The following is a 23,883-nucleotide window of genomic DNA, read 5'->3' as shown; positions in this document are numbered from 1 at the left end:
AAAAAATAAAAATGATAAATGTAATAATAAATGTTTCCATTTGAATTATGTCAAATTCCTACAACACAAACTCTTTTCTGGTATAAAAATCATCTCAATTTCATGCCTTCCGTACCTTTATTTTGGAGATTTTATCATGTGTTTGTGTGTGATATGCATGACACAAAATGTATTAAAATGTGTTTTAAAACTTGTTTCGAAAGTGTTTTGCTTCTGTGCTATGTCAAATAAATAATAAAATAAATAAACACCAGAAACTTGACAAATTTCAGGGAAAAAAATGTTGGTATAGGACAGTGAATATAATATTTATTTTGTCAGCAATAAGAGAATTTCCTGTGATTTTACACGATCGGACAGACTAGTCATATAAAAAGAGCTTAATAATGTAAAGTCCAATATACCTGTATATACAGTATGTATGTAAACGAAATATACAGAAAACATCCAAGTTCATCAGTGATGGAAAGTCAGCACCAAGTTGTTTTATTACATTTCCCATGTTATTTTATAAATTATCACCACGTTATGTTATACTAAAATATATTGATTATGTTCAAAAAACAGTCCAATTGTAGTTTCTATTAAATATCACTTGATGTATGCTGATGCTCTATTTTATTGATATGATCATCATTTTCACATAAGTTTATTTTTCCACACAATGGCAACTCAAAACGCTTTACATCAAAGACATGGATCAAATAGATCAAATCGAAGGAGAATAAAAGCATGGAAATAAAACAGATAAAAGGATGTAGAGAAATCCCAGAGTTAAAATCAACAGGTTAAAGTGCTGATTATTTTTATTGTCAAGCATACTGTTTGCTTTGTAATTCAATTTCCAAACTAGTACAGAATAATATTATTATAATAATAATAATAATAATAATAATAATAATAATAATAATAATTAATATTATTATTATTATTATTATTATTATTATAAATATAGCTGCAGGCACCAATACGCAGGGTCCAGGGTAGTTGGGGTCTCCGGGTTCAGGGTAGTCTGCCCTTCGTTAAAGTTCAATGAACAAGTGTGCTTTGTCTCTCTGTTCTGGTGTGTTTTGTGACCGCAAAAGTTCATTTGTTCAGGCCTGGTTACAATGTAATTCTATGGTCGGGCGGTGTTTGCGGCTGTGGATGGGTTTCCTCCGCAGCAACAGACGGTGGTTATCATTCTGAAGTAGGGCGGCATGGTTATGGCTAAAATAACAATCACGATTACTGTATTTTATGTTGTGATCGCAATTATTTATCACAATTATTATTCCATTTTGGGGAACATAATTATTTTATGGCACTTTGTGGATCATTGGAAAATTGCCTTCACAATAATAAAGTATCTTATAAAGCTATAAATAAATAAACTCAGTTAAGTGGTTTAACTTCAATTGCCTTCGGGGCTGGACCCCTGATAATTGCCCGGTTGCCACAACTCACTGCATGTAAATCCGCAGAGAGACGAGACGAGACTTCTAAAGCTGCAGAACTTATACGAGATCTGGTCGATTCCTGCTTTATTTGAGATCTGATATATAGGGAAATGTACCCAGATATGACGCGCTGATAGATCAATACGGGAGTTAAACAAATGATCCTGTCATAATGTGCAAAGCAAGTGATTTCCCTAATAAGGTGACAGTGGTCAGCGTGTTGCTTGATAACGTCGTAAGCCGCAGTGAAAGACTCACATCTGCTTCGGTGTTGAAATGGCTTCAAACTGGTTTTGTGTCTTACGTTCATGCGTTCGCGCGTGCGTGTGTGCGTGTGGTTTCAACCAACAGTCATTTTGGTTTACAGTAATAATACCTAATCAAACCAGCAGGACCAGTAGATCTGCTCCTTACGGTAAGCTCCAGAAGCGCAGACTCCAGAACACACACTTGGCCAAAAAACGTATTCTTGAAAAACACATCCGCATTGAAATAGTATGAGATAATATGGGTTTTATTTGCCTATGCTTGTGTATCTGCCCCTAAATATTTATATTATAATATATTTTACTATACCACACACCTTAATACTGTAACATAATGTTTATAAGCTGCGTGTAAATCTAAAGTGAGTTCCTAATCTGTGTGTGTTGTTGGACATACGATCATACATGTATATATTATATGTCGTGAAATTACATTGCAGTGCGTCATCTCATGCGGAGATTACACGCAATAAGTACCAAGACACAATAGCTTAGTAATCAACTAACTAACTAAACCAACTAAACTAACAAAACTAACTGATTCTTAGAACATAATGCAGTTAGTAAATAGAATAAAATAAGAGTAAAAAGGTCATATACTGAGTAGGAATACAAAATAGAAATACAAGGAATAGACTATTATGTATATACAGACATGTGCAGTTAAGTGGCATGTGAATGAAGTGAGGTGGTGCGTGTGGAGGTATACAGTACAGTATATAACAGTACGACACAGCAATACAGTAATACCGAACAGAACAGCAACACAGCAGACAGAGGACAGAAGTCCCATTCATCACCAACGGCGCGTGCGTCCTCGGTTGTGATCCCGTCCTAAAGTCCACAATCAGCTCCTTAGTTTTGCTGACGTTCAGGAGGAGGCTCTCGTCCCGGCACTGATTGGTGGTGGGAACTGGGAAGTAATAAGGTAAAAGTACTTTGTTCACATTCTTATGTACATTGTGCAAGGATCTGTACATACTTGAGTGCTTTCAATTTCAGAGACTTTTACCCCACTACGTTTCAAGGCAAATATTTCAAGTACTTATCAACCAGCCCCGGCCAAAAACAAACCAGCAGAACAAATACTTTTGGTACTGTGGTATCATGGCTTATAAGCAAACATGTGCTCCAACCAGTTGTTATGGATCTTGCAGTGTAAAACACACGCAAACACGCACACAGACACACACACACACACAGACATAGGCACAGGCGTCTGCGCGGTGATATTTAATCTGTCTGGCTTCAGAAGAGAATCTTGCCTTTATAAATGGAAAATAAAACAGAGTATTATTGACTGAGACCAGAGCAAAACAATGTGTCTCTTTGTTTCGATCGAACAATATGTCGATATCTGCCCGTGGCCATCTGCGCGTCACGCGGCCCTGAAACAACTTCCAAATTCAAATGTGTATTGTTTTGAAGATGAGCTTCCATTAATGCGATCAGATAGAGAGCACGGTGGGAACAGAACAAGGAAGCGAGAGGAGGATGATGTGCCGAGATAGGGCGAGCAGCTGGCGTTTTTTGGATCCACGTCCCCGTTCTGCCCTTGTGTCTGTGTGTGTGTGTGTGTGTGTGTGTGTGTGTGTGTGTGTGTGTGTGTGTGTGTGTGTGTGTGTGTGTGTGTGCGTGTGTGTGTGTGTGTGTGTCTGTTCTCACTGCAGATGTTCACTGAGATGATCAGGAAATACAAAAAAATACAAAAATCCTCTTCACACTCTAATGGTCATCAGGGAGCCAAACTGATTTTCAGTGTTGTCTGATGCTGATGCCGGGTAACTTTTGTTTCCCCGAGTTATGAAATTTAAACTATGAGTCATAGTGCATCACTCCGGTGAGAAAATAACCGAAGCGATGCATTACCTGTTTTCTTTGTTCACTGGATTTTTTGCTTGTTGTTCATTTTCTCACTTACTCCATAATACTGCTAAGGTGCTATCAAGTGTGTCATTTTTACTTTTTACTCCCAGGGAAAAAGTCTGTTCATTTTTGTTTTCAACTGTGTATATTACCACTTTGGCTTTTTTTTTTTTCATCTTTAATATTTCATAAAATGGTAAAGAAAGAAAAAGAAAGATAAAGTGGTAACATACACAGTGTCCCAGTGTAGGTCCATATTTTTTCATAATTTCGATGACGGGCCGAAAAAAAATAAAATCAATAACACTGTACCAAAAGCAATTTTAAGCCACCGATGACCTTTTCTAGAGGCCTTTTTAATTCTATGGGGGACTGACCCTTGTCAAATATTTTAACAAATCAATACGGTAACTGAAGAAAACTCAAGAGAAGCAAGGGTCAACATAAGTGAAAATATCTGTATTCTCTGAACAATGGGTTAGGAAAGAATTGCAATGTTGCATTTTTTCTTATTCCTTATTATTATTATTATTATTATTATTATTATTATTATTATTATTAGCACCTCATTAAAACAACTCAACTCAATCTCGACGGTATGCTATTTGTGATCATAGCCTCCTCGAACACACTCGCACACACAAACGGCCACACAGGGCCCCTGCAATTTTACAATATCTCCAGGATATTTTATTTCTTTTTATTTTTATTGTATTTTATTCTATATATTTTTATCTTATTCTATAAGTATTCAACTTACCGTATCACGTTTTAGGAGTCAGTTAGTCGGCCGATGGAAAGAAATGTTTTTCATTTTAATTTTTTCCTAGGACATATTGTGTGCTATCACCGGGTGCGTTGCATTACATTTCACTGCGTATATGTATGAAAGTATGTATATGTATGTGACGAATACAAATCTTGAATCTTGGAATTGTCTCGTCAGATAATTATCATTAATATCATTTTAATAGTGCATTATTTACATAATGTTCCCTGGTTTATATTCCTGATTCAGTGGTTATAATATTCAGTCATCTACAGTCTATAGTAACTCTTCCTACATGCACTTGGGGATCAGCGTCGACAGGGGGCGGTGTTGAACACGAGCGGGGAAGCAAAATGAAAGAAAAAAAAACAAAAAAACAACACAGTTCAAAGACCCCAAGGACCCAAGCGGTTTTGATGTGTGCCTGACTTTAAACACAGCAACGCCATGCGTGATTTACAAGATATTCAAAGACCTTCAAGGGGCTGCGATTAATTGTGAATTGACTGTGTTCCTACGTTTTTACCAAACAAACATTCCTTGTCCCCCCCCGCCACTGAAATGATTCGTTTGGTTTGCGCTCAAGCATCGGCGTGGGCACGTTTCACCGACGGAGGACGGGAAACATGGCGGCCTCCCTGCGCCTGGGACGTCGGGGGATTGTGTTGGGTTTGAGATTATCCGCTTTCAAGACGTGTCCCCGGACGAGAGCTCCCTGGCAGGGGCACACCAGACACCTCTTCCAGTCTCCGCCTCGGTTCGGTGAGTGTGAGCCCTCTGTACGAGCCGAGAGAGGGGGGCTGCCCGTGGGCGGGGAGCGGCTCCGACGGGACGGCTCGGCTAGCGGTCGGCTAAGCTCGCCCCCTGCGCCGACAACAACCTTGGGGTGTATTTAACGAGCGGAAGCGAATGTGGATATCATACACGCATCTAACTGTTGGGTATTGTACGCATGAACTGTTGCCACATATCTCCCAATGTGTTACGCATCTAGTGATGTGTTTGGCGCTCAGTGTGTCTGTGTCCGCACCGAATCTAACAGTCGTGTGTCCCGACGTCCAAACTGCCTCGGAATTCAAGTCAAATCGGACTTGTCTTGCATAAAGCCAGGTGTACTTCATGTCAGATCTCTCCATTGCAAACATCACTTGGAGGATCCATGTCTTTTGGGGACCTTTCTGCTAATCCTGCTCCCTAGTAAAACTCCCCAACAGTACTTTTCTCAGGTGTGACGTGGTGCCATTGTGTTGAGGTCAATGTTGAAGATGGCCTCTCTCTCTCTCAGTTGTCATGGAGAATGATAATTAATCTTAAAACAAAAACGAACGATAGGATGAAAGATCTGCATACCTCAAAGACCAAACAACACAACAGCTACCATTATCACCACCCTCAAAAGTGTGGTCTTGGAAATTCTTCCTCTGCCAAAATCAATTCTGGCTCCCGTAGTCATTTATATAACCGTGTACATTAAGGATCTAACTCGAGACGACTAAAAAAAACAAATACGCTATAAAGGAAAGATAGATGTACGTTCAAGAAACTGTCCGAAACAAACCTTAATAGAAAATGTAAAAGTGACTTTTTGACTTTTAGAATTTGGACCCAAGTGTACATTATACCAAGCTATTGTAGTAGCAGTTTGTGTCAAATAATAAATTAGTAAGTTATCTCTCGAGCCAGACAGTATGGAGGAATTTCATATTATCACGACGGTCATACAGAATTTTACCCCATAATCAATTCACATCATAGTCATTTCTAATAATAATCTGCTAATGATTTCAAAATAACACCGTAAACCATTCAACACAGGGTTAATTTAAATAGCTTATATGGAGATTTGAAGAAGATTCTGAAATGAAATGATTATATTTCAATATCATGACAAATTTTTCACGATTTTCCTTTCTTTGAGGGCTGTACCATGCTCAGGTATCCAGCAGGTGGCAGCAACATGCTGCAAGTCTACAGCCCAGTTATGCCACGCCTGTTTAAGAGCGGTGATTTATAGATGATTCCACAGAGAAGAAACAAATCAGTCCTTCACATTTGAGTGGGTTAAACCTTTCAGGGAAAATGGATATGAATTCTTTATTCAATATTATTGTGCATTTTATCAATCCTTTTTTTAAAAGCTCAAAGCCGGAAAAAAGCTCAAATATATATAATATGGACAACATACTTCTCCATATAATAGTGCAACAAAGTTAGACACATACATTTTCCAATACATTTTAAATGAATTATAGGCTTTTCAATTGACAGACTTTTTCAGTTTGGGATTAATATTTGGAAAATGAAGTGTGAGTGGTTCCTGTGAGCGGGGCGTTGAGTGTTGACATTCCAGGACAGCAATGTGGTCACTGTTAAAAGGACTTTCTGAATTAATAAATACCAGCCGACCTTTCCATAAAATAGACAGTAATGTGTTCCACAGCGATCACCAGTGAAAAACCCCAGTGCTGAATGGTAGACTAGTTTCAGTTTTAAGGGCGATGGGAGATGGTCGTCCAGAGATTAAATCACCTTAATCCCGTATGGAAGGAAACACAGACTTAACTATTATTTTCCTGGTGAACAAAAGAAAACTGGACTTATTTCTGTAGAGACAGCCAAGTTGTGTTAGACAGACTTAATTTTATTTTGCCAAAAGTAATTCAAACGATAATGCTGCAAATGAATTAATTGATGCTTATGATTCACAGATACTTAAATGAGTTAGACGCCTGCCCTGTTCACACATACTGCTCAATCGGACCTTACGCAGACTTTGTACTAGGGTGCTGGTTGGGTAGTCCGGTTAATGTTGGGTCCAACTGATTCTATCATTTGCGTTTACACATACAGTTTCTCCGGGAAATGTCTGGACAATTTCAGGGTTGCAGCTTAGTGCATGTGTGAAAGCAGCTTTAGATTAATTTCAGGTGAGAACCTGAAAGAAAATACATCATAATTTCAGTAACATCATCCATCCACAGTGTGGATTTTTTTCTGTGCACCTTTCCACACTTTTAATTAATCAGATTACTGTTCATCCATGTGCTATATTAAGATCACTCATTAACTTTCACATGCTCTACATGTCGTTTAAAAATAGGCATTTCCCCCACATTGGCTTCATTATGAACACAAGCTCAATTGCACGGTTGGCTTGTCTGCTCGGTCAAATTAAGCAAACCAGGTTCATGAATGGAGAATTCACAAGGCATTTTTTTCAAGGGCACGCCATGACACCCTCATCTGGTTGGCCTCAACATCAGATTGATGGAGCGTACAGCATAAGGTTTCCCCCACTGGAATTGTGCCGCGTCTCAGAGATGGGACAGACCCAGATTTTGTTTTTGTTTTACTTTTGTTCTTCTACAGAGCAGGGCGTTCGTCATGGTGAACCAGAAATGCCTCCGCATGTTTTGGTCATGCTTCCCTTACACCGCCCACAGTTCTATGTCTGATGTGATGCATTCAAACCCTCGGGAGAGACCACAGCCACTGATAGGAGGAGGTCGAGTCCATAGCTCATGGCGCGGAACGGCTAAGGGTGTCTCTTGGAGTTATTACACTGCTCTGCCACGATCTAAAGATTATGCTCATCTGCCGCTCCTCCGCTCGTCTTCCACAGTGGTTCTGTCCATCCCTGTGCCCTACTGTCTAAGGCTATAAGGGTCACAACAATTGGGCCTTGTGTGGAGTCTGCAAATTCTCCCAATTCTCACATGGGTTCCCCCCGAGTGCTCTGTTAAATTACTGGTTAATATCTTGCCGATGCCCCTGAGCAAGGCATCGGTGAAAAGTTGGAGTTGGTTCCCGAGCACCGCTACATGGCAGCTCACTAGATATGTTAGATACTAGGATGGATAAGTGGAGAGAACTGATTTCTCCAGTGGTATTAATAAATAACAAGTATATAAAACAATATAAAGTGTCACAAGTGCACACTTAACCAAATTGATTTGTTTATGGTGAATATGCCATTGTGCCTATAGTCCCTATGTTGATATATTCTGTACATGTGCAACCCTGGCTCCCCTAAATAAGATTACATTGGTATCTCCTCCAGGTAAATTATTTGTCATTCTCGTTTCTGTCCAATAGGTGCCGCCCCTCTCAAAGTGGAGATGCCAGCGCTCTCCCCCACCATGGAGGAGGGAAATATAGTCAAATGGCTGAAGAAGGAAGGTGAGTTTATTGACAAAAACAAAACAAGGAAGCAAGACACCATTTTCTAAAACTCACAAAATGCTCTGCTCACTGGCTTTTTCTTACGAAACGTCTTCCATGAAAGTGACTCATTCCATTACTTTAGTGCTATAACTCACTTATTACACTACAATTGCGTTCTCTTGTGTTGGACACCCTGACCCTGCACATTACCAAAAAGAAGATGGCCCTTCTTCATCTGGTCAGGAGCACTAATTACTAGGGATGTAAAGGTAAAAAAATTCAGAGTGGTAGAGAGAGGGAGAGTGAGATCGCGAGCTGTCACTTCTGCCGGTGATAGCACATGGCTGAATCGAACATGTCTGTTCAAATGGATCAAAAAAATCACTCCGCTGGCAGATATGACTCCACTGCGTATTTTGTGCGGCTGTGTGCAATATCTGCGCTAAGTGGCGAAGGGGTAATTAAAAATTAAAAAAAGAGAGAGATTAAAAGTACAGTATAGTAAAGTGCCAATATAAAATCAATTTGAAAAAGAAATGTGACACACCGCGTACTTTAGGTTCATTTGGTGGCTTTCAAGATTTTTGAAAGTGGAGAATCAGAGCTTCCAAACAAGGTGTCACTTGTGCAAATCAAGCAAATATTTTTAAAGCTATGACTTGTTAAAGACAAGGGTGTGGCAAACTGTGTTTCTGAGATAATCACCTTCAAAGTTTTACCCACACCAGGTTCATTCAGCTAGCTCCCAGAATGCAAATGGGGTTGACGGACAAACCAAGCCTCATGGCTACTTAACATACTGCTGAATGGGCCAATCACAACCAGCTCACCAACACAACTAATTTGGTTTTTAAAATAGCTTTTATTTAACAGTAAGAATATACATGTTTATAAAATTGGAATTATTTTGGAGTTTAAAAGTACAGACAAAACAACAAAATGTAGAGTCTATCAATATAATGAGTCTCAGAAAATCTGAAAATCTGTCACCAACCTCAACAGACTTCATCACGTCATCAACTTCTTCCGTTGTAACAACAACGGATTTATTGTTGGTCTCCTCTGGTGGTTCTTGAAAATATTCAGTTTCATCGTCAAATTAAGTTTGAAATCTGCTGTTTGAAATGTTCTCCAAGTCTGGAGTAATATCAGATTCACCATCGCTGTCGTTCTCCGCGTCGCTGTTGGAGAACTGACTATCATCGTGGAAAATGAAGTCCAGTACGCAGTACTAACACTGACTTGGATCTATCGCACTGGTCAGATTAAGGTCCGAAATATGATTCAGAGCTTCCGCCACCCGCTTCGCATAATCCATAACGATACGGAGAAGAAAGTTTTCACAGACAAGTGAGACCGAAACACCCGCGTGCTGCGCTTTAACCGTCTGTTTACTGAAGTGACGTAGGTGCGTGACGCGAAGGGTTCTTCTTCTTCGCCGTTTCACAACAGTGGCTCTGTGTGTAAGAGTAGTATCATTTAAAGGCTGAATTCCAAACGGTCGTTTGAAAGGGAACAATCAATCAACGTTATTCAGCGGTGTCCCGCTGTGAATAAGTGAATTGCGTTTCCCCATGTAATCTGGGGAAATATTATAAATATATACGGGAATATTTAACTCTACGGTTTAACATTTTTCTACTATTTATAAATCAAACTCTGTTTTGAAAATACGTCGAGAGATAAAAAAAAATCACACAAAGGAACACAAATCTGGAAAAATCTAATTTTCCTTCAAGAAAGGTTTTTTCAACTTATTTGGCTGCTCCTGGTGATTTTAGAAATGCGCGAGATGGCGAGTTTTGCTGTGGTGGGACACAAATGTCATTGCCAGGGAATAGAAGGTTAGTAAATACGACATTTGCCAGATTTAATTTGGCTTCTGGTATAAACCGTGCCCATTTCCATTCTTCTATACAAATACAGATACAGAGACTGATAATGTTGTTGAACAGATACAGATAATGACGTCTCTGCACACCTCTACTAATTACTGCCTTGGTGACATCACGTTGTCCTGCCATGACGAGAGCACTGTAGCGTGGGTCCAGGGGAGCGGCTGACGGCTGCCGGACGCTAATTGGCCCAGGATCACTGGTTAGCAACGGTGCCGAGTCAGTCAGCTCCGCCAAAACTACCATTTATCAGTACCACGCCGTGTTTGAGGCCGCGTATGCTTCCCATGAGAGAGAGAGAGAGAGAGAGAGAGATTCATTCGAATTCTTCAGTCAAAGGCTGCAGATTGCGTTTGTGTGCCTCCACTGGTGTGGGTGTGTCCGAGTGTGAGTTGAGCAACCAAATATTTACTCAGACAGACTGATTGGGGAAAAAAAAAAAGTGTTTTTATGTGTAAAAACAAATTTTATAAGTAAATTCGTCATGCGCTTTGCGAATGGTGATAACAAACATCATCATCCATTTTTGTCAGAGTGGCTTTAAAATAAAATCTGGCCAAGAACCCATCGCAATGGTCTCGTTCACACCTCCTTGGGTTTTGGCTTTTGCATCGATTATGTACAAGAAGATCTTGTTTCTCATCGGTTTTTCCTGTACATTTAGTTATGATCCAATCCATATCCGAGGCCATCTGTCAGCCGTGCCAAAGAAAATATTCATTCAGTCTCTGTTTTGTTTTTAACCCTCCATACATGCATCAGGAATCCCCCTTTCCGTGCAGATAAAAAGGGCTTCCTGACCAGCCAGGCCCGTGTGGTCTCTTGACTTTTTGTTAATCTATCACCTCATTGGCCATTCTGGTAGGGCGAAGGGTGTGGGGCGGGGCGCGGGGGGCGGTGCCTGTTTAAACTTTAATATCGCACATCAAACCTCACCCCCGAGGTCACAACCTCGTACACAATTCCAATCTCGCCTCGGCTGCAGCGGGCTCTGGGGAGGCTCTCCATGTCAATATTCCTCCTGTTCCAGCCACCACCTTCCCCCTCACCCACCCACCCACCCACCCATTGCCAAACCACACTCCCATTCCTCACGGTTCCTCTCCCCCCTTTTTTTATTTAAATGCATTATCTATTTATTTATTTATCTATCTATTTATTTATTTATCTATCTATTTATTTATTTATTTTTACTTGTTCCAGCCCTTTCACTCGTTGTCATTTAAGCCGGAGAAGAGGCTATGCTTTATGGTGGTTGCTTTCACCTGTGTGACACAGTCTTGTCCTTGGAAATACTACCTTCTGAGACAACCCCCAATGATGCCCCCCCCTCCAGTCCCCTTTGCCAAAGGTGCTAATGTGAACCGGTCAACATCACCCTTGCCGTAGAGGAAATATTGGAGGAACAGTCATTAGTAATGTGGATATTATAACCAAAATACCAGACAATATCTGGTCCTTTATCACAATATCGATATTATACCGATATATAATCCCCGGTATGAGGAATGCCGATGAGTGCTACAATCCTTTCCCAATGCTAAGCAGATGCTAATGTATTCGGTGCGGTGGAACAGTGGGATTCCAGCGAGGCTCCCGGGACGGGGGAAGATCTGACGCACCAGGTTCCTTGCTTTCCCCATTCCTTCCCATGAAAGATTGATTAGGTCACTCCTTTGATATCCACCACGCCCCTTTCTCTTTCCATTCCCACAGCCTTTCTGTTTCTTGGAATTCTTTGATTTGCGGCCGATTTGTTCACTCCACGTTGGTCTGCGATCAGGCCCCTGTTGAAGAGCAAACGATCTGATCATTAAGACGACGTCTGTTTTGCTGACCATCCCAGTCCACGGACCATCGCAATTGGCAGCAAACTGTTGCACCAACCCCCCGAATCGATTCCATTAAACAACAACATTTCTTATTGGTTGAGGAATATATAGAGGAGGAAACCATTCTCATTCTCAACATTTTATAACTTCACTGTATTTGTCATTTCCAGGTGAGCCAGTGACAGTGGGCGACGCTCTCTGTGAGATTGAGACGGACAAGGCCGTAGTGACCATGGAGTCCAACGACGACGGCATCATGGCAAAGATCCTGGTAAGTATGCAGTCAGTCCGTTTGGAAGATCGCGATTTTACGATAATTGCAAATTCCATTGAACAATGCAATATTTACGAGAGCTTCCACCTGCGGGACCACGTGTTGTTGAGATCTCCTTCACTGTGTGTCCAAATTTATAAGCTACTCATGGTAGGATGGTGGAAAAACTAAAATATGGGAACGATCTCCCGGGGGAAATGAAGGATCGGCACAGAGGGAGTTTTTTGCTCTACTGCGCGTGTCTGCTGCGGGCGGCTGTGGAGGTTTGCCGAGCTGGTAGTTGCCTTTTTCTCTGGAATATCCCACTTAGATGGCTGAACTAAAAAATTTTGATTGATATAAAAGTTGTCTTTTCTGTTTATAAATTAAATGGAGGCTGTTTGGTGCTTGTAGTGAGGAAGCAGATGGAGGACGTGGTAGCGTGCGTGGCGTGGATGGTCTGGTGATTGAGTTGCAGCTCCAGGTTCTGCTCACTTGCATTGCTAAAATTATAATTTTTTTTGGTTATTAGGTATTATAAAAAAATTGTTTTAACAACTGTTATGCAGAGCCAAGGTCTCTAGCTTCGACCGTGACAATCATAGATATCAGCCAGTTCACACGCTCCCATGCCACACCTCGCATTTCTCCCACTGAGAATCCCAAAATAAGAAAAATTCATTTTTTTAAGTCTTTTATTCTACGTATATCTGCCCTCACTCGCGCTTGCTTGGTGCCCGTCACTGTTCACTGGTGATTGGCAGATCCTTTCCGCACGCACGTGAACGCCCACCCGCAACTTCTTAGTTGGAGTGACATAAAGCGATCCGTTCTCCGGCATGAAGGTTCACCATTTCTCGAAAGAAAGCAAATATGGAATGTTTTTATTTTAGATGTAATTATTGTAATTGAACGTGCGCAACGGTGTGTAACGGTAACACTTTCACACCCCCCCCCCAGGTCAACAACGATGACAATAGCGTGTATACAGGTACTCCTCACTTCAGGGCCGAGTTCCGTTCCTACAACCAGGTGGTTAAAAGCGAATTGGTCGATAAGTGAGGACCTGTGTTATTTCACAGTAAAGGGGCGTGGCGACTGCGAACGCTAGTGTAGTGAATACTGACAGACTGCGGGAACGAGACTGAGAAAAGGTGACGCGCGATGAGATGCTTGACGCTGAGACGCCGTGCAAGCACCTACTGGCCAGAGAGCTGGTCGTAAGTCTGAACGGTCGTTCAGTGAGGTACTTAAGTGAGGAGTACCTGTGTTTATGATAATAATAAAGTTTATTTTATTTTGTATGATGATTCAAAATTGTAGTTAATATTTAGGTTTATAGTTATAATATTTATATATTTCTAATTTATATTAAAAAAAATATATTTCCAGTTTCTGTGATATGCCAAATGCAATGCATATTATCATAGGAAGCGAAAATACTTTTTATTCATTATTTGTTGTTTAAAAAACACTTTTTTTTTTGCCGCAAATTGCATGCAAGGTTTTTAGAAAAGTTGCTTCAAAATCAGGTTTTTTGGTCATAACAATGCACATAATGTTGAGCTGAAGCTAAGTCGCCAATATTATTATTCTTTATATCAAACAAACATAATTTACATTTTGGTTTGACGCCAAGCACAGAGATTGGAAATTGTAGACTGAGAAAGCTGAAAAGTGTCTTCTGGCTCCGTTGTTAAATGTGTTTGTAGATGTGTCTCTCCACTCTGCAGACTTTACACTGCAGTGTTTGCTAATGTAAGCTAAAAACCTTGCCAGTTGGTTTAATACAAGTTTGAGATTGTGTGTGTGTGTGTGTGTGTGTGTGTGTGTGTGTGTGTGTGTGTGTGTGGTGTGTGGTGTGTACCTAATAATAGTACCGCTAGGTTTCCACATCCTCTCTGCCTATGCTAATTAAACCGAGTTGTTAAACCCGTCTTCCCTATACGGTGACAGGAAAACGGTAATGAGGCGTTTTCATCAGTTTCAACTCTTTCTCTCCCTGGTGTTTCCCGATTGTGCCGTTTGATGTCAGAATATTTAATGGGCTCCCAAAGATGGGCCGATCAGTTGTCTTTCATCAGTGTTCCACCACATGTTTGTCCTCCGCAACAAACGGGGGGAAATGTTTTTATGCCTCTTTACCGTCAGATTGATCTGCCTGTGCGTCCAGCACGTGTACTCTTTAACGCTATGTTATGGTTCCAGACATATGAAACAGTATATGATAAATATATTAATAACAAAATGGTCTGCATACAATGTTGTTGTCGACGTTTCCTTCGGTCTGTTGATCTTTACTATTAAATTAATTAATCCCCCCCCCCAAAAAGAATATTCATGTCTATCAGATTACGACTAGATCCGTTTTTGCAATATCGAAATGTGTGTGGACATTCATGTCAATTTCAACCAGAATTTGTTCTTGGATTTCCTGTTCTAACATCCCTGGTCTCTCAGTGCTTTTTGTCTGAAATGAAGATTAACTTGATGCGCTAAGTGAGCTATGGACTAAGTGTTTGGCCTGTGCTCCATGTCTTTGGGCTGTTGGTCTCGACACCCGGTCCCCCATTAAACAGCCGGACGGTTGCCCAGGTACGAGCTCCTTAAGGAGCCTTGGGGGAATGGCATCTCCAGCACTCCACTATCAATCTGACAGACTTTGAGCTGTCAAGGATCATGGCTCCGAGCTCTGAATCTTAACGTCGCTTTTGTAGTTTAATGTCATTGCACTTTAAACAAAGTCTTAATTCCACGTATGCAAACTCTATGGCCATAATTGTATTTGTCAAGCTGATATATTTTGCGCTCTTGCCGAATTAGAGAGTCTATCCAAATACACAGATATTGACTTGAACTTCCACCTTAACCTGTGACACATGCACACCTTTGTATGTGTCACTAAAATGACACTTACACGGCCATGCAAATCCGTCCATTTATATCATGCCAAACAAAGAAATGCATGAACGCACGCACACACACGCACACACACACACACACGCATGCTACAGGCGAAGTGAGAACGTCATCTCAGATCTAATAGAAGGAATTGTGATCGAATGTACGCCTCGCACATTATCTTTCTTTCTCTCCCTTGCTCCCCTTTCTTTACTTTCCTCCTCCCCGCCTCATTCCTTTACTCAATCCTTGTCTTTGCTGCCATGGGGATGAGGCTGTTTCCATGGCAACTGCCCAGGAGTTGGGGGTGGGGGCTTTGAAGCGGGAGCAAGCAAAGAAAGATGGGCTCATCTACCACTTCCCCTCCACAGCCCCCAGACCCAAAAGCACAAGAGTGTGTGTGTGTGTGTGTGTGTGTGTGTGTGTGTGTGTGTGTGTGTGTGTGTGTGTGTGTGTGTGTGTGTGTGTGTGTGTGTGTGTGTGTGTGTGTGTGTGTGTGTGTGTGTGTGTGTGTGTGTGTGAGGAATAAGGCATTGAGGAATGGAGTGCTATAAACTGTGTTTTGTGCATGTGGTTGGAAGAAGAGAGGAAATAACTAAAATCAAACAGCTACCAGGAATATTTTGAGCGTGTGCAGTGTAGCGTTTCCTCTTCAGGTCACAGCACAACACCCAGTATCTTTTTAATTTGGAAGCCGTTATAATTACCTGCCCCTGGCCAAACAGCAGCAGACGGCAGACTCCCAGCGCTCCATAGGCATTATTTATGGGGGTCATCTCCCGCAACGGCTCTTTAACAGCCAGCCATGGTTCCGGGGGGAGCGGGAATGGTTGCAGCCGCTTGGTTCTACTCAGAGTGTGGTGATGGCGGGGTGTGGGTGGGGGTGGAGGTGATGTTTACCAGCACCATCAACTCCCAGATCACCTCACCTTATATCACACCCTTCCCGCGCCGCTCTCCCCTGCCGTGACCCTCGGAGGCTCCAATCTGAAAATCTGCACCGGGTGCAATCAATCAATCACAGTCCTTTGGACAACCCCACACAAACGTTAATGCTCACATTCTGGTATAATGATAGATGGATGAATGGGTCTGACCAGAAATGGGGAGGCTGTTGTGAGATAAATGGGTTTCTATGTCTGCTGTGGGTTAAAGGATGGCATGGAGAGGTATTGATGTTATGCGCTGTTGTGCTATAATGGTGGAGATGGTTTTAGGGATGGGAAAGAATAGATGGATGGATTAATGGAAGCATTAACACATCAAACACGCTGCACAACGCCAAGCTGACAGTGTCTCCATGTATCAATCCACGCCTGTCTTCATCTTCACACATTTTATCTTCCGAGCGCTGTCATCGCGGTGATCAATTCCAACACCCGCCAGGCAGGGCACATCCTCTCAACTCAATCATTGGAGGAAAAAAAATCACTTTCTATCCCCATCTAGACCAAAGGTCGTGGGTTTAGAGAGTTATGGAATCTCTTGCCAAGTGGATTCAATTTTGTGTGGTGCATTGACACAAGTCTTTAAATGATGATTACCTTGTAAGTGTCTTTTTTTTTGTCGTGTGTGTGTGTGTGTGTGTGTGTGTGTGGTGTGTGTGTGTGTGTGTGTGTGTGTGTGTGTGTGTGTGTGTGTGTGTGTGTGTGTGTGTGTGTGTGTGTGTGTGTGTGTGTGTGTGTGTGTGTGTGTGTGTGTGTGTGCGCACACATTTGCTTAACACAGTAGAGTAGAAGCAGCCGGGCCACAATCCTCCTAGCATTGTATTGGTCGTGCTCCAACGATGCGGTACGAGCCTTGTCTCATTTCCCGTTCGCTGTTCGTTTTCATTTTCTCGTCCGACCACCCACCGACCCACCGTAACCCCTTCACTCCTTTGACATCACCATGTTTCTGTCGTTTATCCCTCACCCCTACCCCCAGTGTCAGCTGGACGCATTCACTTGTCCCAGAGAAGGAGGTTGCATCGCTGACTTCATTAGCTCCTCACATCAAACAGTCCACACCCCTTTACCCAAGGATTTTTCTGGAACATCTAAAACTTTATTCAGTTTTGTATTATTTGTTGTTAGATGTTCGAAGCCAAACGCCCCGTGATTGATTATTTAATGGTCTTACAGCTCCTGCTATGGATCCATTTTAGCACAATAGGTCGACATGTTTCCCTTTGACTTTCAGGATTTTATCAGACCTTCTTGATGAGTGTTTTTGGAGTAGCTGCAGCAGTGGAATTGACAATGACAGTGTTGCCATGGTTATTCCCCTCCTTATAATTATGATCAGTAAACAGTATCACTTCCCGTGTGCTGGTGTGATTTCCCACCAGTGTACTATTCATCACTTTGTGATTCATAACTGGGATGTTGTGAGGTTCTAACCTGTCATGTTAATGGTGAAGCTAATTCCAATTCTTATAGCAAATAAAAAAAAAATTCTAGTCATAGCTTCCAAAACATCGCTTGATTGCCACAAGTGATTGTGACCTTGTATTGAAGCTCTGATTCTCTTTCATATTATGTGGAGAAAAAAAAAAACAATGTCAAATTTCAAAATGTGATCCTAAAATATGCAGGGGTATCACAATTTTGGAGCTTTGTGTTGCTATGTTGAAGCAGTTTGGGTTGTGTGAAAATATGTAGGTTAAAGACTTAAATGGTTGTAGTCTGACTCTGTAATATCATTAGCCGTAATTGGTGTATTCTGAATAAATCCCTAAGGAACCACTGATCTCCCTGGGCTTTAATTGCCAAAATGAGAACGGTGGAAATTAGTGTTTTTCTACTGTCCAGGTAAAACAGCTAGGGTTCTGGAATCTAAAGAGATCACTTAAATGCATGTTAATAATCTAGTCTTATTGTTTTGTTTAGGGACTCATAAGCTGCCTCGGACGATAAATGAAAAGTCTTGTAAGCAGTTTAAATATTTGAAACTAAAGTAAAATGTGACTGGTAGGTATAGACCAGAAGACAGCATCACACACTGAACACATTTTTTTTTGAGATTTAATTCTAAAGATGGTATCAAACCAAGATTTAAGATCTTGAAAATATGTCGAAAGATCCCAACTACAGGCCTTTGGTGTACACCAGGGCAAGGTTATGTTTGGAGACCAGAGTAATCTCTTGTCCCCAAATACAACCTTGCCCTGCACGTCCCTGTCCGTATATTTTTAGAATATCCATACAGCAGAACAACCCCGTGTTCCGTTCAATCCGTGGGGAATAATTGGGAGGCTTCTTCAAGTCCCACGTGGGAATCGTTTGTGGTCAGAGCAGCGAGCTGAATTTTTGACGCCTAGAAGGTGACCTCCTGCTTTGAAACCAGAACAAGGGATCATTTGACCCGCTGTCTGAAGAGTCTTCTGTCATTTTTTTTAATTTTTATTTACTTCAGGTAGTGTTTTTTTTTTTTCTTCCTCACCAGGTGATGGCAGTATTTATCCCCATCCAGCTACTCCAGCCACCTACCCAAATGAAATCCTGCCTGTCTACCTATAACCGCATGTACACATTAATGCAGCGATTTTTAATTGAGACATCCGTCAATGCAGTGGCACACACGTCTGTAAAGTGGATCCAACCTGGTATGGAGAAAATAGCTCGAGTGTTAATCACAGAAGTATGAGAGAAGGAGAGCAAAGAAACGGAAGCTTTTATTCAACATATTTTAATACCTCTGCCTCCAACCGGTGTTTATGGAGTTTCTAGTAGTCTGTTTTGGAATTGTACCCAGTTGTTTTTTGTCTCTTGACGGCAGACCGCGCCGGGCGGCGAGACAGAGCAGCAAACCGCCCAAGACATTTTACGAGCGTTTTGCATGATTTGTATGAGGCAAATTGCAACAGGAAAATGGGAATGCGATTGTTCGGGAGGATGATGAACTTTAGGTTGAGCTACTTGTTATGCAGGATAAACAAATCATTATGCCAAACAAATCATTATACTGTGCAGCTTTTTTTTTCTGTTCCCTCTAAGGCAAAAGATGACATAAAGAGATGTCTCGGCACAGTAAATTATAACAATGGAATATTTAGAAACCTATCTCTTAAAATGTCCAATCTTTTGATGGTTGAGTAAGGCAGTGTGACTTTACAAAGTTGCGTTTTGTCGTATTGTCCTCCGAGGTTTGAACTGTTCTTTTAAATTCCCGGTCGGTCTGTTTTTTGTTATACCTTTAAATCACATCTGGTTTTCCAAACACAGCAACGACCGGTGAGACGCGGTGGCTGACGGTGGGCTGTTACCCGGTGATACAAGAGTACAAAAATACAAGAGATCACGTGTAAGCGTGTGGTTTTTATCTGCCCTGTCCTTGGGAACACAGATCTGAGTCAGTTAGTCAGGGCCACCAGCGTTCACTGTCATGTCACCGCTCACCGCCATCCACTAAATCACTCCCCAACTAGAGCGTTTCTGCTTTTCCTCATGATTCATTATTTCTCCTCGGTTGTTTCTTGATAGTCATGGAGTCGAAGGAGCATGGCCACCTTTTCTCGGGTTCTTTGTAACAGAGCTTTTGAATTGGTCCTCATCGTGTTCTCTACCTTGCTTCCCTAAGATATTCATCGTGTGTAGAGCTGAGTAGCCAATAAAGTTTTGCTGCTCGGTCTCTTAAGTGTGGAAAAATCCCCCAACATGGATAGTTCCTCAGGTCCTCACTTCCTTGAATAGCTTTTGACCTTTCTCGTTCTCAATCCCTTCCTCCACCTGGAGACTCTCTGACATCTAGAACCAGAACGGATGTATAGTCAACACAACACACACACAAATGTATTCTGGACTTTACCCTTTGTAGAAACAATCAGGCCATCACTCAGCAATGCGCTGTTTATTACCTTATTTCACCACTCGGTCCCCTCCGAGACGAGCTGGCCTTCACTTCAGCAGTGTCCTTCACTTTGCACAGAGACCAAAGCTGTTCAATGTACTCCCAATTTTTCTGTTTCAGTATTTTTGTGGATGCGTAGCCATGTTACTGGGTCAATGTAAAGCAGAGTAGGCTGCATCGCTGCTCTTTTTTACTGGCGTGCGCAGGTGCTCCTGCGTCCTGCTGTTTCTGGTTATGTGGAGATGATGTGTTTATTGGAGCATTTATTTAGTGTGTGTGTGTGTGTGTGTGTGTGTGTGTGTGTGTGTGTGTGTGTGTGTGTGTGTGTGTGTGTGTGTGTGTGTGTGTGTGTGTGTGTGTGTGTGTGTGTGTGTGTGTGTGTGTGTGTGTGTGCACGCGCGCGCATGGCCCTCTGGTGTGGTATTTGGAGGGGGATCTTGCTGAAGACCATGCACATGATATTAGACCATGTGATATTAGTATACTCAACTCAACCCCCTTATTTATTTTTAAATAAGCGGGTTATGTTCAAGTTGGTTGAGTATTCTATATATTTAAGTCTATTTAAGTAATATTTAAATCAAGTATATATCTTGTTGTTGTACTGTTTTAGTCCAGCCAAGGCGGCAATGATCTTTTTTTTATACGTTTGCTTGCTTTTCTTCGGCTTCCAGCCGGACGGAGCGTTACCATTGGCAGGAGTGACGGCTCACTAAGTGGACTGGATACCTTCTGCGAATAGATGTGCAGAAAGCCAATTACTGTCTGGACTGTTGTGCCTTAGCTTTCATTTCATTTAGCAATAATCAATATTAGGGCTGCAGAATCGAAATTTGACTTGAATTTAAGTATAAAAAAAACCAAAACACTATTCAAATGATGAAATTTGATTGGGTATTTGTTTTATAAATAAATAATTTTTTATAAATGTTTTGGCTAACACTAGCGAATCAATTCACATGGGATGAGCAATATAGTTCAATATAAGTTAGAGAAAAGAAATTAAATACATCTGGAGATTTTATTTAGTTTTGAGAAAATAATAGCTGTGAGAGCTATTATTTTGAGCTGCGGAACCGTGTGTAAGCACCCCCCCGTACGAAATTTGAGCATTAAATATGTGAATATATATCCTAATATTAAAAAGAATAAAGCATACAAATTAGAATGGGATTATAGAGGAATATCTGCAGCTTTAATCAGTATTGACACCATCCAGACCTGGCTTTCAGTGCCTAGGGTTAGGGAAAGGGTTTTGCTAGTCCTGCGTATTGCCACATAACAGGAGCTTGAATCAGCGCTCGACAGCTACGGGCGGCAGAACACCATCCTCCTTCATTAAGGACGCTTGGGCTTGTCGAACAGCTCAGCGGATGGAAAGAATTAAGTGAATGGCAGATAAAGAGCAAGTGCTCAAGAGGTCCCTGCGGTCGCTGCCTTACTCACTTGGCTGTCAAAAGGTGTCCATTACTTCTGTGGTGACTGTTGATTTGCTCCAACCCCACTCTTCCCACTTCCCGTCTATCTGCCATGTGCTAAAGGTAGTGCTGGCCTTTGTTGGAGTGCCGCACGTGACAAGGATAGATTATTTCCCCTTTCATTTGTTAGTGAAAATTGGCAATATATCAATATAACATCGGTATTGTGATTTGAGAGTATAAGTTGTCTAGGATTCTGGACATTGGGAATATCACAATATAGTTAAATGTTGTTTTTAAGGGTTTAAAGAAATAAAAATGGGTTCTGTAGATTTTCTATGAAAGCACCAATAGTCATCCCCAAAATATCGTGATGACTATTTTGAGGATGTGATTGTCAGTATTGCCCAGCCGTTCTAGATATAGTTCCAAACTTTTACGTTATTAACTGTTACTCAACAGCCCCTTCCACAACAGCTACATGATGCATTAACTCTTACTGCACATACCATTTTACAACAGATGCTCAAAAGATGAACTACTTGGGTATTTCAATTTGGAATTGAATGAGACAGGATAATTCACCATTAGTCAGTACCGCAACGGTATCGAATTTGACACTGTCACGTTTAATATAGTGGATAGACCATCTGCCGTGTGCTACCACTTATGTTTCTTGCTTTCCTTACAGATGGAAGAGGGCAGTCGCAGCGTGAGACTGGGCACCCTCATCGCCCTCATGGTGGAGGAAGGACAGGACTGGAAGCAGGTGGAGATCCCCCCTCCAGAGGCAGCGGCACCCCTTGGTGCCCAGCCCTCTGCCCCTGCAACATCTGCTCCTCCTCCTCCTTCAACACCTGCACCAAAATCTGCCACCTCAGCCATGTGAGTGTGCCCTCCTTTCCAACAGCGTATTGACATTTGTCGCTTGATCGGGCTCGGCCGATATTCAGAGCCCTCAACATTTACAGAGGATGGCAGCGGAATTTGCTAGAACTGTACCTCAAAATAATATGAAGTTCTGCCCTTGCTGATTTCACAACTGAATGAGCTTGCTAGCTAACTTGTAAGCAGTTTAAATAGGCAAGGACCGAGGATACTTCTAGAGAGTTAGTAACTAACTTTATTTGTATAGCACCTTACAAGAGCAGGGACGTCATTAAGTGCTCCACAGAGGTAGATAATCATAAACACACATACACACATAAAACACAATACAAACAGCAATAGACCAATTACACAAAGGCAAGTTTAAACAAGTGGGTCTTGAGCTGCTTTTTAAAAGTGTTCACAGTGTCCACAGATCTTAACTCCAAAGGGAGAGAGTTCCACGAGAACTTTAAACTGGATTCTGAATTTGATGGGGATTCAGTGAAGAGCAATGAGAGCACATGAGACCTTTCGGAGGACCTGGTCAAGAGTTTAGCAGCAGTGTTTTGGACTAAAGAACAAGAGCGGAATTTTCCAATGAAAAAACCCCAAAAAACCCCAAAACAAAATAAAGACGGCTACTTTGTATGTAATTAACTTGTTTTCCATGTGTCCAGTTGGGACTCGGCCACCACCATCGCACATTATATGCTGTGCAAGATGCTTTTTCCAATGTTTCTCCACAGCGTGTAAGCTTCTGTCAAGCCCTGTTGACACAATAAATACCGAGTAAAGAGGGAACCAGAGAACCAGCCACGACAAGCAGAAAGCAGGGCCTATTTGATATGCAAACACACAATTTGTGCTGAGTCAGTTCTGGTTTTAACCATTGCTAAACCTAATTAATAGGGTAGAACGGTTATGCGTGACGTACAAAGACAGATGACAAGAATTCCGGTTATTATTGATTTAAGATATGATTGGACTGTAAACAAGGCATTCCATTATCTCCAGTCCACACAGGAGAAGAACGAGCAGCAAATTAGTTTGTCCTGTGACTGCCTGGAGCCTGATATTGTGTGGTTTTTTGAAAGCTCATTGCTTTCCAATTTGCTTGCTTTCTTACAAAAAGACTCTTGTAATAATTTGTGCTGATGTGCAACAAGAGGTTTATTGATATTGGAAATGTGTATATTTAATTGATGCATCTTAAATTTTGTTCTTCCTAAATTATGTTTCTATTCTATTCAGTCTACGTTTGAGCCCAGCAGCGAGAAACATCCTGGAGACCCACGGTCTGGACCCTCACCTGGCCACAGCCACTGGTCCCAGAGGAATCATCACCAAGGAGTGAGTATGGTTGGTGGGCTGAGACCCCAA

The 23,883-nt window shown here is 41.6% G+C and overlaps 1 protein-coding gene across 1 annotated transcript in view; it reads left to right on the top strand.

Moving 5' to 3' along the window:
* The first annotated feature begins 4,954 nt into the window (after positions 1-4,954).
* Positions 4,955-23,883, top strand: part of pdhx (pyruvate dehydrogenase complex component X) — a 44,509-nt gene continuing 25,580 nt past the window's right edge. Inside the window, exons 1-5 of the mRNA XM_080002408.1 lie at positions 4,955-5,102; positions 8,436-8,519; positions 12,402-12,502; positions 22,325-22,518; positions 23,755-23,853. Of these exons, the coding sequence (XP_079858534.1) occupies positions 4,967-5,102; positions 8,436-8,519; positions 12,402-12,502; positions 22,325-22,518; positions 23,755-23,853 (614 nt within the window). The 5' untranslated portion in view covers positions 4,955-4,966. The remainder of the gene's footprint in view (positions 5,103-8,435; positions 8,520-12,401; positions 12,503-22,324; positions 22,519-23,754; positions 23,854-23,883) is intronic.

This window comes from Zeus faber (assembly GCF_960531495.2).
Source record: "Zeus faber genome assembly, chromosome: 6".
Classification (NCBI taxonomy): domain Eukaryota; kingdom Metazoa; phylum Chordata; class Actinopteri; order Zeiformes; family Zeidae; genus Zeus; species Zeus faber.
The sequence above is the reverse complement of the archived record's forward strand: the minus strand, read 5'-3'. Positions and strand labels throughout refer to the sequence as shown.